At 43.4% G+C, this 17,442-nt stretch overlaps 4 protein-coding genes across 4 annotated transcripts; 2 read left to right on the forward strand and 2 right to left on the reverse strand.

Moving 5' to 3' along the window:
* Positions 1 to 1,304: 1,304 nt before the first annotated feature.
* LOC119558056 lies at positions 1,305 to 2,571 on the reverse strand. The gene is made up of 2 exons (XM_037871206.1): positions 2,511 to 2,571; positions 1,305 to 2,056 (listed from the first exon to the last, which is right to left on the reverse strand). The coding sequence occupies exons 1-2, from the start codon at positions 2,569 to 2,571 to the stop codon at positions 1,305 to 1,307; spliced, it is 813 nt and encodes a 270-aa protein (XP_037727134.1).
* A 2,679-nt stretch (positions 2,572 to 5,250) lies between these two features.
* LOC119555856 lies at positions 5,251 to 6,534 on the reverse strand. The gene has a single exon (XM_037867497.1). It carries the CDS (start codon positions 6,532 to 6,534, stop codon positions 5,251 to 5,253), a length of 1,284 nt encoding a protein of 427 aa, XP_037723425.1.
* A 4,139-nt stretch (positions 6,535 to 10,673) lies between these two features.
* On the forward strand, positions 10,674 to 13,422 carry LOC119557852 (bromodomain-containing protein DDB_G0280777). Its single transcript, XM_037870840.1, has 3 exons — positions 10,674 to 10,806; positions 10,988 to 13,074; positions 13,120 to 13,422. The coding sequence occupies exons 1-3, from the start codon at positions 10,674 to 10,676 to the stop codon at positions 13,420 to 13,422; spliced, it is 2,523 nt and encodes an 840-aa protein (XP_037726768.1).
* Positions 13,423 to 16,604: 3,182 nt separating this feature from the next.
* On the forward strand, positions 16,605 to 17,382 carry LOC119557709. The gene has a single exon (XM_037870590.1). The coding sequence runs from the start codon at positions 16,605 to 16,607 to the stop codon at positions 17,358 to 17,360; it is 756 nt and encodes a 251-aa protein (XP_037726518.1). The 3' UTR covers positions 17,361 to 17,382.
* Positions 17,383 to 17,442: the final 60 nt, after the last annotated feature.

Genomic DNA, 17,442 nt, shown 5'->3' on the forward strand with positions numbered 1-17,442 from the left:
AGTTTTTTAAACCACTGTGAAATATCTTTGATTTTCTTAAGGACATTCAACATTCGTGGTTATAGCTCAAAAGTGGCAGGTTAACGTGTCCCATCTTTCTGCCGCTTTTGTTGTGCGGCTGCCTTTCTTTGGGCCTCTTGTGCCGTTGACTTTTGCGCCTAAGCAAAATTTGTGCCATGTGTTTTGTGGCTGCTTTGTTTGTTGGCTCAAATTTGCTGGCAGGCTGCCACACGAGGACTCTTTGGGACTGCGATTTGGACTGGGATCGGTGCACCGAAACTGAAACTGAGACTGAAACCGAGGATGGGAATGGGGATGGGTATTAAGATGGGGATGAGGCACAGACAGGACATGTCACGTCAGCGGCACAAAGCCCGAGCACAAAGGCCTGATAACTGCAGTCGCCTGATAAGCAGCGCCCCAAACAGGGACCTTCCGCCCACTGAACGACACTCGAAAAAATAAGTGCACATTTTTCACTCACTATTTAGAATATAAAGCACAGAGAACGAAAATTGTTAGGATATATTGATCATTTTGATGAAATGTAGAATAATTTCTCTCTTTTCCTATTTCGGAGGGTTTATAATGATGCTGTCTTGCACCCAGAGTAATTCTGGTAATATCTTTATCTTTCCCCCATTTTGAGAGGATTATTAATTAAAGGAAATCCAAGGAATACCAATCCCTAATATTAAATTTGAATTATTCATATAATATCAAAATGATCCCTTTTTCTGTGTGGTAAGAATTATGGAAAAACTTGTGCCAAAGATGGGGTAAGAACGACTTAGTATTTGGGCACGGTCTCGGAGAAGGTTGTCTGATTTTTTTTTGTCAAACGCTTTTAGTATGCAATACAATGATTTGAAAAACTAAAAAAAAAAAGCTTCTGGCATTTTTTGGAATTTTTCAAATAATAAAGAGTTCTTTGTGACTCCAGTAGCGCCTCTATTTTAATTCAAGGTCCTACTGTTTAAATAGGTCGTATTTGTTATTAAGGAACCTTACTCGCCTTGCAGACTGATACTTCCCCAGCCAGCCCCAATTTCTCCCAGTGTGGCCTTTTTTCCTGGAGACCCACTGGAGACCCTTTGCCACCCGGAAACACAAGTCGCCCCTTTTGTCATTTCGCTCATAACGTTAATTTATATTCAGTTCAGTCTAAAAAAAAAAAATAAGGAATAGCCAGTGGTAGTGGTAGGTACAGTGAAGCCCGTGTGACAGCCATCGAGAGGAGGAGTATGGAAAGTGAATAAGTTAAGTTAACTTTAGGTTTAAGTTTAGGACTAGATTAGGGAGTCCTAGTTGTAGAACTGCTGGCGACGACGCAGCGCAGGGGAGGCGGCCACGAAGCGGCGACCCGAGCTGCCCACCGAGTGTCCCGCGGAAGAGGAGCCCTCGTTGGCGGAGTACAGGAGCAGGGGGATCTCCTCCACGCTGGTCTGCTGCTGCTGGGCGGAGTTGCGGACGCCGGAGCGGAGCAGCTCGTCGGCGGACAGGCGGCGCAGGGAGGGGGCGGCTGGGGCGGCGGCAGCGGGAGCGGCGACTGGGGCGGCGGACACACCCTCCAGCAGCTGATCCTCGTCGTTCTCCGGCTGCTCCAGCACCAGATCCTCGGGCTGGGCCACCGCAATGCTGTTGCCCACAGGAGTCTCGCTCTCATTGTCGGCGGCCGAGATGGAGCTGCTCTGGAGCAGGGCCTCGATGTTCTCCAGGTTGGACAGTCCGTTGATCTGCAGCTGGTCGTGGAGCTCGGCGGGAATGGCGATGGCCTGGACATCCTTGTGGCCCGAGATGCCGTTCGGAGTGGGGATGAACTGGACGTTCTCGGGGATCTGGTCGGTGGGATACACGGGCACCAGCTCGGCCTCGTTCTCGTTGCTCGACTTCAGCAGGATCAGGGAGATGGGCACGATCTTCTTGAACTTCAGCAGGACCAGCTTCTTGATGGCCACCGCTCCGGGGAAGACGCGTCCCTGGGGACCACTGTGGGGCTTCGATATGAGGGCCCGCTGCTCAAAGTGCTGTCTGCGATGGCCACTCACATGACGGGCTAAGGGATAATATGGAACATTTATGGGATTAGAAGGGAAGTTGATATATTTTAAGGTGACCTAGTATACCTAGTCTTTAAAACCATAACATTATATAACTAAACAAATAATAATGTATACATATTTTTTTACTTTATACAATATATTTTCATTATATATCACTCCGTTCAAAATTAGATTATTTATATAAAAGTTACATTACATTAAAGTTTCAATATAAAACCTAACTCAAATTGGAAAAATATTTTAAGTACCTCAAAATATTCCTTGTTTTTGAGAAGGTTTGGTAAAAAGTTTGACAAATTTTACAAATAGGTATTACTTGCTGAAGAACAAACCTTACCAGTTATTAGTAAGTAATCGCTAGATAATTATGGCCCTGAGCAAATAATTGACAATGATGGAATTAAGAAGAAAGAACCAAGATCATTATAGATCGTATCACAAACTCACCTTCGCACACGGCCAAGATTGCCAGGCCGATGGCCAAAAGGGCTACCATCTTAATTGCCATACTGGTGGGATCTGGGAAATGTTGAGTGGACTTAGGATTGGAAGACTTGGACTTGGACTTGGGTCTGTCGCTGGACGAGGGCCACTATTAAATGGTCCAGCAAGTGCCCGGCAAAGACATTTTATACAGGGGAGGAACGTTCACCTGGCCGCAGAAACAGATAGAAAGAAGGCGAAACAGCGGAGACACATAAAAATCACCCGAAAAACAAAAGAAATTAGGTAGCCGGGCAGCAGAACAAAGTAAAATGTGGCGAAATTTGAGGGGATTTGGATTTGGAAGATTGGCAAATTATTAAACTATGCAAATTCCCGTCTACTGATTTATGCACAAAAACCAGAAACAGAAAACCCAAGACCATTCCATCCCAGAGGTCCCAGAACGTTGACTTTTGGTAGGTTCATCTCCATTGCCATTTCCATTTCCAGTTGCAGTTGCCTCTTACCAAAGTCGAGAAATTTGCATTTTGGGTCGTCTCAAAAACTACGGAAAAATACAAAAAATACAAAAAAACATGGCGAAGAGAAGAGAACGAACCGTCTGGCCAATTCTTGAGCCAATTTTGAGGTCAAAAGTGAGATTTTCAATAAGTCAGGCCGCTTCCATTTGTCACTGTCCGAAGTGGGCGAGGTCCCACTGTTCTTCCCCCCAGATGTCAGAGTTCGGGCTTATTTGGGCCACATGCATATATGTTGTATATGGCTGGGGCCAGCATGTGTTCCCCATTCGGATCGGACAACGGGCATTTAAATCAATCAAACGGATCGAGTCCATAGTGCGAAATTTATTCTTTTCTCCGCCATTCTCCCCTTTGAAAGTCGGTCCAACTTAGTGCCAGAGATTAAATCGTTAACCCATCGAACTATGAGTTGCGAACCAGGCGAAATAATGGCAAGACGGATTATGATTTTATGGGATTTATGGCCGTTTGCTAACTATTTTAGTTCCCCCCATTGTTTGCAAATTTAAATCAATAATCCATTGTTTGCGGGGCTTTGTTTAAAGCCAATTGAAATACAAGAGATTATGAGGCCGAAGAGAGTATATGGGTCTTCATATAGCGTTAGGCAGCGCCTAAAACTTTGCTGTAAAACATGATTACATTAAAGACTTGATTAAGTAATTTTTTATCACAAGAGAATATTATAAAATTATAATATCGATTTTTAGGAAAATGTATCTAGCTTTGAAATACTAATTAATTTTTATTCATTGAAGATCAACATATATGTATATATATATACACAAATGGGAATACCCATCTATTGCACTGAAAAAAAAAAATACATCTACGCTTACATACTTTTTTATTAAGGTATACCCTAAGCTACTAAAACGGAAACTCAGGAAATTTGAAAAATTCTAACATAAAGATTGGTAATATTTCAATGCAGGTTAGTGGAGAATTTAACAAAATAACTAAAAGGCATGCCATTTTAAGATCGAAGTATTTATAATATTATACATTTCTTTCTAATTTTTTGAAAACAAAAAAATAATTACAAAAATTGTAATGCTTCCTTTCAATTTACTAGCGTTTATGTTTTTTCCGAAAACAAAATTTTGACATACCTTTTATGATCCTTCCTATAGCAGCTATATCATATATTCATCCGATTTTTACATAAAGAACAAGGAAGAACGCTATAGTCGAGTACCTCGACTATCAGATACCCGTTACTCAGCTAAAGGGACCAAAGGAAAATGGAGATATGCAAGCAGCAAATGCGCCACCTACCGGCGGTAGACAGATTTAAACGTTGAGGGCGTTAGAGTAGGTGTGGCAAAGTTTTTTTTAAATCAATCGATAGGTATTGACGAGACCAATACATTTCAGTTAAAATTTTTTATCTAGCACAAAAATTGTGGGCGTCACAGGCTTGGGCGGTTTGTGGGCGTTAGAGTGGGCGTGGCGTATTTGCGTGACAAACATGCGCTGCGCACAAGGCTACGGAATCTAAATCTGAGATCCCAATTCTCTATCTTGGATAGTTTCCGAGATATCCACGTTCATATTAACGATTTTTTGAAGTTTGTGGGCGGTTTGTGGGCGTAAAAGTGGGCGTGGCAAACTTTTTTTTGGGTCAATCGATAGGTATTGATGAGAACAATACATTTCAGCTTAAATTTTTATTCTAGCATCAAAACTGTAGGAGCCACAGTTTTGGGCGGTTTGTGGGCGTTAGAGTGGGCGTGGCACTCTACTGAAACAAACTTGCGCTGCGTAAGAAGCTCAGGAATCGGCACGCCAAATCTCAGTAGCCTAGCTTTCATAGTTTCCAAGATCTCAGCGTTCATCCGGACAGACGGACAGACGGACATGGCTAGATCGACTCGGCTAGTGATCCTGATCAAGAATATATATACTTTATGGGGTCGGAAACGCTTCCTTCTGCCTGTTACATACTTTCCGACGAATCTAGTATACCCTTTTACTCTACGAGTAACGGGTATAAAAACTAAGTTCTAAAATCATGTAATAATGATATACCCCAGAGAAGAACGGAAGCTCAATTTTTTTCATTTTTGTCCGATCCTGTGACATTCTTATGATATAGTCTTCCCTTTAAAATCAAGCTTATCTACAATTCTAAAATCGTAAGAAGGAGCCTTACCCCAGAGTAGAAAAGAATAAGAAGCCAGAATCCGTTTCTACGCAGAATTATTAAATTGAATTATTTATTTAACGTTTTCGATTTCGGGCTTTTGATAGTTGGCCGAAAGAAGGTACACTTGCCTCACCATTTCGTCCACTTCATCCGTGGACATGGCATACCCGGTGAACAGCCCCGACTCATGGAGTCTGGCTGCCACTCCGGGCATATTCTTGTTCACGTAGTGGACAAAGTTCGTATCATGAAGGCATAGTTCCGAAGAAGGAGAGTGGGCCTTACTGAACTCCTGCAAGTCGACGCTCCAGGGGAAGAAGGCGCCGGAGTAGAGACGCAGGTGTAGCAGCGTGTGACTCGGATCGAGCTGGAAATTCTCCTTGCCCATGGTCTTGGCTACTATTTCCTGTAGGGCTTCGACTAAATCGTCCTTATTTCGCCCGTCTATTATCATGACCGTGCCATTATCCCAAATCCAGCCTATCTGCGGGGCCTCGAATCTGACTTCTATCACACCCACGTCGCTTCTGTAGATGGCGTTGTCGAGGCTCCTTACGGCCGTCTCAAGATCCACATGTCTGTGCATCTGCAGGGTACAAAACAGTCTGCAGACCGTCATTTCCAGGCGCAGGCGCACGGGCTCGCTTTGGCGTTCAGTGGGACGTCCTAGGATCCCTGACATCTGGAGGCTCTGCTCCTGACGAACTGGCAAGGGCGCAAGCACCAACGTTCTGTCCAACTCCTTTGCCGTCTCGGAGCCGTACATCTCATTCCACTTGTCCAAGAGTCGATTGGCCCCGGGATCCCCGTACTTCCAGGTGTAGTGGTCCACGCTATCCTCCAAGTCCCCGTTGCGAAGTAGGTAGCTAAAATGCCACGCGTTCTCCGCGGCACCCACCACAATCCCAGTCTTTCCCGAACTTCGGGGCTTCATCTGGTCAACGGATCCTGGATCTACGGAAGATGGCTTGGCACTCTCCTTAATTACTAGATGTAGCAGTTGCTCGGAAACTGTCTTATTGCAAGCCTGCAGCCACTCCTGAGTCGCGGCCTCATCCTGGGGCCTTGGAGGGACGGATCCCATTCGAACTGGCGTAGGATCTTTCCTTTGCATTGCACCCACGGACTCTTCGTCGTCTTCAGATTCTTCGTCTTCAAATTCTTCGTCTTCGGATTCGTCGTCTTCGGATTCGTCGTCTTCGGATTCGCCGTCTTCAGATTCGTCGTCTTTGGATTCGTCGTCTTCATTTTTCGGGATTATTTCATCGTTCGGCTCCACAGTATTCATTTTAGGTCGGGCCTTGGGTACAATCCATGATTTTGGTGGAGGCATGAGCTCCGCGTCGGATTTCATGTGGATGGGTTCGGTGTTCCCCTGGATACCAAAATATAATACGACACCCTCAAGACAAAACTGGTCTGGCCATGGTTCTGAAATCGGGGCACTACAATGGGTTTTAGCAATACAATGATTTAGCTAATTTAGTAAAGAGGGCTTACCAGGACGAAAGAAGTTCCGAGGGGGAGTCTTTTTGCACGGGTTCATTTATTTCTGGACGTTCTACAGGCACTGGGGCACTAAATATATGAAATAAGTGTGTTTAGCTTGAAATGAAATTATCTGTTTCGTTTCTACCTGTCAGAACACTCGGAATTCCTTCTGCGCTTCTTCCGGCCCTTCTTGGGAGTACAAAATTCGACTTTCGACCGACGTGGCATCGTGTGAAGAAAATTATTAATTCCGGATAAGTCTTAATAGTCTTAGATCAGGTTGATTAATGACAAATATCGAACTGAATTGTCAGATATAACAATTTTCAAGAACTCTCGGGTTGCTGCGTTAGCCATTGCCGTTCGAAAAATCCTATCTGCTGAAAAACAGAGTTGTTACCCTACTTCATTTAAAAGCAATGGCAACTCTGTAGCATTTTAGCGTCGCCAGTAATCAATATTAATTTTAAAATCAATTTAGACAGTATATTTAGGTTATTCTTACTCTATTAAAAGCTTAAGGCATTTACTTATACCAAAATATTGAGTGATCTTACTTCCGAATATTTTGATAAAGGTCGTTACCTCAATTGCTGAAATCTTCTGTTGAATTTTAAACAATTTTGCAATTCAACCGTTTAAGAAATATCCAGGGTTTTTTTCCTTAATATGAGTTTTTATTTTGTCTTGGTGTTTAAATAAATTTTTTTTAAATGTTAAGCTATATAGCCCATGCGATTTATCAACTTATGATCTGTAACACCTCTTGTCATAAAAATACCGTTTGGAAGTTATTGAGCTATAAAATTGCAACCCGATTCAGTTCAGTACGAAAAACATTTCATGCTTACCTTGAATGCCCAAAACGATGCATCATTAATTTGATGACACAAAATTCTTATAAGATATTTTACAAGTTTGTAATCAACTACATTTTTTTGTAATAAATGAATTATTTAAAGCACGAAAAATGTTGTTGGTTAAATTTCCATACTTTATTTAAATTCCTAGAAAAAATGTTTCTATAGTTAAGTACGGAATACAGTAACAAGGTGAACGTGGCCTTGCCAACGGAAATATATCTTAATGCTATAACAATAGATCATATATGAGTTATACTGCAAAAGCGAACATAGCTCCTATTTTATAATTGATTCTTAAAACAAAAACTTCTTGTATCATATAAAACACCTCTTAACGCGGCCGTGACGATCGCACCTTCAACTTACAAGAGATCTGATATCAACTTTGTGACGAAAAATGCTTCTTCAATGCAATGATGCAATGCAATGAAATAGCTTAAATATTTTGCTGAACGAAAAAATCTAAAAAAGTGTATAGATAGTTTTTAGTTGATGTTACATACTTTCCGACGAATCTAGTATACCCTTTTTCTCTACAAGTAAGTAATGCTCACTTTCAATTTACTAGGTTTTTGTATTTTTACATTAATTTTCGATTGCTCCTATAGCAGCTATATGATATAGTAGTCTGAGTAGTTAAAATAAATTGAATTCGTAATAAATGTTATATAAATGTTATGTTAAGAAAGTCATACATTTATGTCACGCACGTTACATATATTTGTGGACAGCAAAACTTTCCCAAAGAACAAGTTATTATTATGGGGCGTTTTAATCGAAATCGCATCATTACCGATACCGTTCCCCTGGCCTGAATATTAATTAGATTCCTTGAACAACGTATGGAATCGGAAACCCATCGATTTTCTCAGCCCGATCAAATTCCGATTTCGGGCCACTGACCACGGGTGGTATGACTAATTTACGTTCTGTGTTTTCTCGTGCCCCATTTTTTTGCAAGACTCGACGATGGTTTATCTAATTTATGTTATTGCCGCGGCAATTATTTAAATTTTCCACAGCTACCGCGGGCAGTTCGTTGTAACGGCAAGGGCGGTCTGGGAAAAAAGGAAATCATATTTGCGGCCCATTAAGGGCGACATAAACAAATGTTTTAATAACCAAATTATGCGTGGAAGAACGCAGTGTATTTATTAGTTTTGAGGCCTGGACGAGCAAAAGAGATCCGAGCCAACTTGGCTTTTGATGCTAATGGAAATGCATAAAAAAATCATAAATACTCATTAGCAAATTTTTTTTTATTTTTTCGTTTTATTTGAGTATATGACGAAGAAGAAAGTTGCCCCCAAGTGGGGGTCATCTCATTTCACCTCATCATTTGCGGGGTCAACATATTTGGAAAGTTGCTATGCTAGGGAAAGTTCTATTTTTGGAGCATGGCTAAGAAAGATTCCCGGAATTGGCACAATGATCCACATTCGCTGAAAAGAAATCGCCGAGCGGAAATAATTAGTTAATTCAGGGAATTTACTTGACTTCGATCAATCAATGTCTTTAAAAAGCCCTCAAAAATAATGGAAATAACTGAAAATGTTTGGGCAATGAAATTCATCAATTAACTTAATCATTTTTCAAAATTGTTATATATTCTTGTGTGTTATTTGAGCAGCATATAAGTGGACCCTATGTGATATCCTTTCTTTCTTTGATACGCAATATAATCTTTTTTTATGTACGAGTGCACGAAAAAAAACATTTCTGCACACATGTTGTATAATTAATAATATTAATCCTTTGTTTATTTAAATTGTAGTTCAAATGTTTTATTTTACTTTCTCTTTCACTTCAAAGAGCTCTGAAAAGCTAACTTTAATTAAATAAAATATTAATCACAAGAGTCAGGGCTGTGAACCCATATAACTTTGGCTTGGATCGGGGTTCGAACCTAAACGTTTGCTAAACCAGGGCTTAGAAAGAAAATTTTATTAATTAAATACTATGGCCAATTTTATTTTCATTGCCTTTTGATTTCCCTCTATGTTAATACAGGCACAGAATTCCCCAAAATATTGCAGCTTTGTCCATTAGTATAAATAAAACGCGAAAAAACAGTTATAATTTTTACTTTGAAAATCGATCGATTAAAGAATCGTTTTCATTACGTTTGATTCATAGGTCAGGACTAAAAAATGTATTATTCAATGACTTTTAAATTAAGAAAAACCATTGTTCTTAGACTGGCAAAACAAAAGTCTGAATAACTCTTATGAGTAGACTTTTATTAAAAAAGTCATCAACAAATTTTTATTTGGTCACCAAAAATATAAATGTATTTTCATAAGAGTTAATTATCATTTTATTTTTTTATTGATCCCCGGCATACTTTTCTTTATATCTAGAGAGTTCTCCTGGAAAAAGTTGGGATGTGCGAATATTTGACTTGTGGGTTTTTTAAACTTTTATTTATGTGGTTTTGAATAAAAGTTACGGAAAGAAGGGCTTTTTTTTACACACAAAGACTATGAATCTTCTGATCAGGGCTGACAATGAAATGAAAAGTTTTTAAGAAATGCTTCAGATCTTAACAAATATAAAATTTTCCATTAAATAAATAAAGATATAAAATTAATAAGACAGTTAAATTTTATGTTAATTTATTTTGCGATAATAGTATTTTAAAATCATGAATCCACTTAAATTTGTTCTGCTTTGTGGTAGGCTATGTAAATCCGTACCCAGCTTTTTGACAATAGAATAAAAAAGCCTATAGGAGTGGCCATTTGACCCAACATATTTATGTGTCTGGGCCGGAATAAGTTATGCAGAAGTAAAAAGTCTTAAGGCCCAGCGAGACCGTTTAGCCAGACGACCTGCGACCCGATCTTTTTGGGCCAGCGGTCAAGAAACCGCAAATTGATTTACAGCATGGCCATAGCCCCCAGTGCGGGGAAAGAGAGAGCTTTGGCTCTCCGGATCACTCGCTCTTCTTTGGCCGAGACGGGCTTTTGGCCAAAACCGTTTGTAGACGGCACATAAAAAGCTCGGGTCGCGTCGCTCCCCCAACAGTTCGGCAAAAGAAACCTCTGTCTGTGGACCCCCAGAAATCGAGGGCTTGAGAACGATAGATAGTAAAATAGAATCCCAGTGCGTGCGTGATAGATAATCCCGAGACCTGACCATGACCAAGTTCGTGGTGGTGGGCCTGTGCCTGCTGATGGCCTTCGGCCAGATGGCTTCCGTTTCCGGCGTGACCGAGGCTCCGGAGGTGGAGCAGTCGACGGAGTCGCCCATCGCCGACATGGCGCTGATTGGTAGGACCATGGACCCCCTAAAAACCCCCTGAAACCCCCTGCATTCCCCCAGAATCCCCATCAGAACCCCCATTAATCTCTGCCTGTGTTTCTCTTTTTTTTCATGTGCCGTGTGTTTTGTTTGTTTGTGATTTAAATGCATTTTTTTGTCTGTGATTTGTGTGCTCGGCTGGTGGAGCAGAAGATTTGGCGCCAATGGCACCCAAAACGCCCACGGAGAAGCCGCCCCTGGTCCAGGATGCCCCAGTGGCTCCAATGGCCGTAGTGGAGGTCCAGGAGAAGGCTGCCCCACAACCGCACACGGTGGCCGATTTCATTATCCACCCACTGATCGCCTTCAAGCCACGTCAGGCCAGCCTGGAGGAGATCCAGGGCAAACAGGCACAGGCGACACCAGGCTCCTCCTCGGGCACACCCGCCTCCCCGGGCACCTGGCTCTTCGGCATGAATCCCGCCCAGCAGCTGGGCTCCTCGTTCTCCTCGCTGGCCGGTTCTGTTTCCGGTTGGTTCAACGACCGCCTGCAGCTGCCCGGTCTGGTGGAGACCCCGGTGAGGGAGTCGACCAGCACCAGCAGCACCACCTCCACCACCACCCAGCGACCGGATATCGTGGTGCGGGTGCAGCAGCGTCCCCAGCGGAACGGCAACCGCAATGGCAACCGGAATGGTAACCTCAATGGTGGCAATCTGAACAACAGACGTCGCCAGCAGCGCCCCAACCGGTTCAACAACCGACTGGACTCCTTCGAGGACGACTACTACGATGATGACTACTACCAGGGCAACCGATTCGATGAGGAGTTCGACGACGACATGGACGAGCAGAGCCTGGAGCAGTTCGAGGATGATGACTCCCTGGAGCTGCGGCCCCAGCAGAAGCCCAAGAGGAAGCAGACCCAGGTGCAGAGCCAGAATCAGCGCAGGAAGTTCCAGCAGGAGGAGGAGCAGCAGGTGGTCAGCCAGAAGCGTCGTCAGCCCCTGAACACGCAGAACAAGAAGACCAAGGTGCAGAAGAAGCCAGTGCAGCCGGTGGTGGAGGAAGCCCAGGATGAGGAGGAGCTGGAGGATGAGGATGCCGAAAACGACGACGAGGAGGAGCAGGAGGATCAGGCCCAGGAGGATGACAGCCAGGAGCAGGACTTCCAGCCCGAGCCCGTCTTCGGTTCCACCTCCTCGACGAGGCGCAGCCAGAACCAGCCCAACTTCATCCAGCGCGGCCAGCAGAGCATCATCAGCCAGATCCGCCAGTTCACCAGGGGTCAGACGCCCGGAGAACTGGCCACCACATTGAGGAGGACCCCCGTCTCCTCCTCCGGTTCCTCGAAGACCCGTCGTCCCCAGCAGACGACTCTGTTGGTGAACCGCAATGGTCAGACTGTTTACTTGGCCCCCGAGCTCCTCAACCTGAACTCCCCCTATCCCTACGCCTATGTCCAGGGACAGACCAAGAAGCAGCGCGTCCCGGTCAGCGGAGCCTTCCCCCAGCCCCCACTAACGGTGCCGGTGAGGCGTCAGGGTCGTCCCACCCAGTACATCACCATTCCCTGGAGCCAACTGGGTCTCTCCCCGCCGGATCAGCAGTCGATGGTCTCCCTGGCCGAGGGCATCCAGGCCCAGCCCCTGATCCTGAACATCCCCCAGAGCGCCATTAGTCCAGTGAGATCGGGATCCTCCGGTGGCCAAAAGAAGAAGCAGCGACCCCAGTTGACTGCCTCGGCTGTGCCGCTCCTGGCCGATGCCTCCCTGATGGACATTTTCCAACCGCCCCAGATTCCACCCTCCAGAACCGGAGCTGCCACCTCCTCCTCATCGTCATCCTCCTCGGGATCCGGAGCTTCCATCAAGCCCATCTCCGCCCAGCCCGTTCTGATTGCCGCCAAGCCCGTGAAGGCCGGCGGAGCCAACGGACTGCTTCCCACTCGCATCCGTCCGGGAACGATTGTGGAGAAGGCCCCCGCCATGGAGGAGAAGCCCATGGAGGCCACCGAGATCAAGCAGGAGCAGGAGATGATGGCCAACGAGGCGGCTGCCCCCATGGTGGCGGCCAGCAGTCCCGAGCAGCAGGAGTTCATCCTGGTCGGCGATGATGACGAGCCCGGTCTCTCCCGACATGTCCAGCCCGCTTACGGGGATGCCCGCTATGTGTCCTACGGCGATTTCCATCCCTACTTCGATCTGCTCACCCAGAACAGGCGATTCGCCCTGAGGAAGACCGGTAGGTCCTTGGAGAACCCCGAGGAGCAGGCGCCAGTAATCCCTCAGGAGGAAGTTCAAATGGAGGAGGTTAAGAAGGAGGAAGTGGAAAAGAAGGAGGTTGAGAAGGAGGAAGTGCCAAAGGAGGAGGCTAAGAAGGAGGAGCCCAAGAAGGAAGAAGTTCAAATGCAGGAGATTAAGGATGAGCCCAAAAAGGAGGAGATTAAGATGGAGGAGCCCCAGAAGGAGGAGCCCCAGAAGGAGGAACCCCAGAAAGAGGAGCCCCAGATGGAGGAACCCAAGAAGGAAGAAACCCAGAAGGAGGAGATCAAGAAGGAGGAACCCCAGATGGAGGAACCCAAGAAGGAGGAGCCCCAGAAGGAGGAACCCCAGCCCATGGAGCAGTCAAAACTCCCAGCATAATTTTGTAAAACAAAAAACCCTCCCCAAAAATCGAACCCAAACGAAATAATGAACATAACAAAAAAATAATGACAAACAAAACCAAAACCAAACGATTTTCAATCCCCGTGAAAACCACAAAGAAATAAATTTTTTTACCTTTTTTTTGCGTGTGTTAATGCCTGACCAAAAAGTTGAAAAGCCGGCGAGAGAGAGAAAAAACTATTAGCATAACTATAACTCTTTTTTTTATTGTTTCTTTCGACCAGTTGAAAGTTCAAGTTTTCGTATGCAAGATTTGCGAGAGCATTGACCCACGAAAGACCAGAAACCTGATCTCAAGCCACAAAAACGATGGCTTATTAATGAGGCCCGTGCGCTTTGACCGATTTAAATATGTATATCTACCATTTTCTAACGCTTCTTTTTCGCTGGCCTTTCCATAATTAATATACGCCCAGAGACAAAAGAAATTCGGTGCTGGGGCTGAGCAAAATTAGCTGCCTGATTAACGCCTGATTAATCGATATGCAAATTGGTTGACCGATTAACGGTATTTGGCGTAGGTACAGTTGCTTGAGCAATTTAATCGGTCGAAGGCAACTCTGCGCAGGGGTTTCATAGCAGCTAGCTTTTTTTTTGCATTTTAGAAAGTTTCGAAAGTTCAACAGAGTCTTTTTAAAATATTACAGATCTGTGAGCTTGAAGCTTAATGGAAGGACACTCAGTTATTGTAATAAACTTTTATAGAAAAGTATAGATATCATAAAACTAGAAAAGGATCTTGAAACTTAAAGCTTTCTAGATAAAGATTCCTGAACTTAAAGCTTATATTGAGGATAAAAATACAGAGGTCTTTAAAGTTCGATTTAAGATCAGAGAACTTTAAGCGCTTAAAGCGGAACACATTTAAAATATTACCAAAAATCGAACAGTTTTTTAGCTCTGAATGGTTAAACCCTCACTTTTTCATTAATTGTTTGCAATATAATAGATGCTAAAATATTTTTTTTCGATTTTGTGAGCTCCCAAGTTAGTGACTTGAGAAAGTATTTGTAGGTTTATTTTAAATTCCAATGGAAAATATACTCTTGATCAATATTATCCAATTAAAACACAGGCTGGCAGTTTCAAAAGATTTTATAATATTATTTGTTTATGGCAAAAATTGTTTTTTTTTTATTTTTGTATTTAGTCAGTAAATATATCTTAACCGTTTTTGATGGAAGCTTAAGGAATCGGCATTGGGACTTATAATTTTCAGACAGCATTCATTGTGACTCATAACAAAGCCCATTAATTATTTAATATTAAATTAAAATATATATAAAATACAGAAAGAAAAACAGCCTCCAAGGGATCACATTCAGGTATTCAATGTCCGAAACAGTGCTGTTGAAAGCCCTTTTATAAATCTCTCCCAGGCGCACTCGACTCTTGGTTAAGGCAAATAAAACATACCCAAAAGTTATTATTCCAGCTTGAAGACCCCGGGCAACGTTTAGCAAGTCAAGCGGATCGGGTACCAGCGATAACGATCCATTCCAGATCGATGAGATGAGATGCGATGAGATGGGAATGCGAAGCTGCCAACACACTTTGGGCCCTAGGGCCAAAAGGTGGAAATTTGCATAATCATCCCGAGAAGAGCGGACACTCTTGGGCCAACATGGGAGCACTTCAGTTCGGCCGGTTGACAACATTATTCCAGTACTATTCCGATCGTTAATTGTTTCCAGCGACAAAAGGCCGGGGTTAACGCTCAGCCAAGTGGCCAAAAATGGTGACTAGAAAAAACTGGACAGAAAAGCCCGGAGAAAGAGTTTCGAATGCCTATTCTCCAAATCAGGCGTGTGTGCAGAAATTCGGTCGTAAATTCATAAATTCCCCCCCCCAGGCAAAGGTCAGCACCTGCCGAATCGGACTTGGCCATATAATTAAGGCCCGCGAGAGGAACCGAGGAACGGGCAATGAACTTTCAACTCGATCGGGGCCCTGCCCATAAGTCGGACTTAAGACAATTTATTAGCCATCTGCCGGAGTTGGCCAAAAATCAAAAACTGGACAGCAGCTTTCTTTGTGCCGTTGCCTCGTTTGAATATGATTTTATATTTTGTTTTTCGGCCTGACCCCGTTGAACTTCTCCCTCGGCACATTCTTATGGAAATTAAGTTGGCGTTTCTTTTTTTTTTAGAAATTTTTCGCAGTTTTCGCGACTGTTGCCAAGCGGATTTTACTGCGACTTCTTGAATGTCTCTAATAAAATATGTTTGAATTTAAAACTGACCCAAGTGCGTTTGGATTTCTTTTTTTGGGCGGAGGGAAAAAGCGATCTTAAATTAGCGGATTTATGAAACAAATTTGCACCGTTGGGAGAATTTCTCCAATCCATATATGGTAATATTTGCTGACCTAGTTTTGTCTAACAGTTCATCAGAGTTAAAAGTTGAACGTCATGAGAGAACGAAATTAATTTATGCGACCTGCTGAATTATTTAAATTTCTAAACTCCTCAAAAAATACAGATCAGTTAAAAACAGTTATCCAAAATCAGAACTCATTGAGCTTTAATTAATATTCTTTAATAAAGAACTTTGCCATCCTTACGAAATCCGCTAACCTATTAGAGTTTTTATTTGCATTATGAATATTTATGACATTAGGTAATCTAGGAATATGTTATAAGCAGAATGCCTACATTCCTGAAGTGAATAAACTAAAAACACCTCTGACATCTTTGATCTTCGTTAAAGATTTGCCGAAGAATTTTGACTGGAAGAACATGAGAAAAAGGAATGAAACAAATCGAGAATTTATATTTATTTTCTGATTATCCCAGTTTTGAATTTCACCATAAAATATAAATGGAAATCAAAACTGTATTTCAATCGAAATCTATTTTAATCAATTAAAATTACAAAAAGTGTATTCGGCTTTTCGTATTTATTTAATAAAATTTTCATTTACTTAGGTCGAATTTGTTTAATTTTTTTTTTATATTGTTGAACTTTAAATTGATATTTTTGGTAAAATAATTAAAAGTTAGTTCGATTTTAGAATAGTTACAGTGACTTCTTTTTAAAAGAAAATTCTGATGCCTGAGACTTAGACTTACAATTATTTTAGTAGCATCCGCCTTACAAGTCACTTTGAAGTCTGAAATCTGTGAACTTGAAAAAACCAAGCAGCAAAAAAAACCAAAAATGAGCGAAGTGCTGAATGGCACCACCGAGAAAGTGGTGATCTATGAGTTCGCCTGGCCCCTTTGGGTGGCCTTTTTCGAGGTGAACCTGTACAGGATCCTCCTGGAGCTGGTGGCCCACATCCTGCTGGTCGTGATCACAGTGGTGGTGGTCAGGAAGTCCTGGGGAATGGATGACCTGCGCAGCGGCCAGCACGCCCTGTACTCCGTGGTGGGACTCTTTTGGTGCGTGGGCGAGGCCCTGTTGGTGTGCCACTCCTGGTGGTTGGGTGACCTGACCACCAAGGAGCGGCTCAACCTGCTGCACATGGTCCTAGGAATGGTGGCACTCTGGCTGGGATTGGTGGGCATCTTCACGAAGAGTCTGGCCAAGAGCAGGATACTCGAACCGCACTTCAACTCCAAGCACGGACTATGCGGTCTCCTGGGATTCCTGCTCATCGGTGGATCGCTGGTCAGTGGATTGGTGCTGGTATACATCAGCCACCTGGCCCTGCATCTCACCCACCGACTGATGAGTATGATAGCCTTCATCTTCCTCGGCTGCAGCCAGTGGTTTGCCCTCAATTTGGGATTCGCCCGCCGGGAGTGGAGCACTCGAAAGATCCAGTGTCTGAAGATCGCCACCCTGGGAGCCACCATTTCGGTGGCCGGCTACGAGCTCCTCTGCCTCTCCAGGGACATCGTCCACCTGCTGCCCAGGAACTGGTTCACAGCCATTGGGCTGAATATTAAGGATAGCCTTATTCTAGATTGAATTGCTTTGCAGATTAAGTATATACATAGAACTACACATGTAGTATTTTAATTGTACATCTTTGACTTTATTATTAAAATAA

The sequence above is a fragment of the Drosophila subpulchrella genome, chromosome X (genome assembly GCF_014743375.2).
Source record: "Drosophila subpulchrella strain 33 F10 #4 breed RU33 chromosome X, RU_Dsub_v1.1 Primary Assembly, whole genome shotgun sequence".
Lineage (NCBI taxonomy): Eukaryota > Metazoa > Arthropoda > Insecta > Diptera > Drosophilidae > Drosophila > Drosophila subpulchrella.

Excerpts from the sequence above, each read along its gene's own strand:
- LOC119558056 (XM_037871206.1), bottom strand. The coding sequence starts at position 2,571 with ATGGCAATTAAGATGGTAGCCCTTTTGGCCATCGGCCTGGCAATCTTG. Across the intron at positions 2,057-2,510 it reads AATCTTGGCCGTGTGCGAAG|CCCGTCATGTGAGTGGCCAT; the intron begins GTGAGTTTGTGA and ends ATTATCCCTTAG.
- LOC119557709 (XM_037870590.1), top strand. The coding sequence starts at position 16,605 with ATGAGCGAAGTGCTGAATGGCACCACCGAGAAAGTGGTGATCTATGAG.
- LOC119555856 (XM_037867497.1), bottom strand. The coding sequence starts at position 6,534 with ATGAAATCCGACGCGGAGCTCATGCCTCCACCAAAATCATGGATTGTA.
- LOC119557852 (XM_037870840.1), top strand. The coding sequence starts at position 10,674 with ATGACCAAGTTCGTGGTGGTGGGCCTGTGCCTGCTGATGGCCTTCGGC. Across the intron at positions 10,807-10,987 it reads CGCCGACATGGCGCTGATTG|AAGATTTGGCGCCAATGGCA; the intron begins GTAGGACCATGG and ends CTGGTGGAGCAG. Across the intron at positions 13,075-13,119 it reads CAGTAATCCCTCAGGAGGAA|GTTGAGAAGGAGGAAGTGCC; the intron begins GTTCAAATGGAG and ends GAAAAGAAGGAG.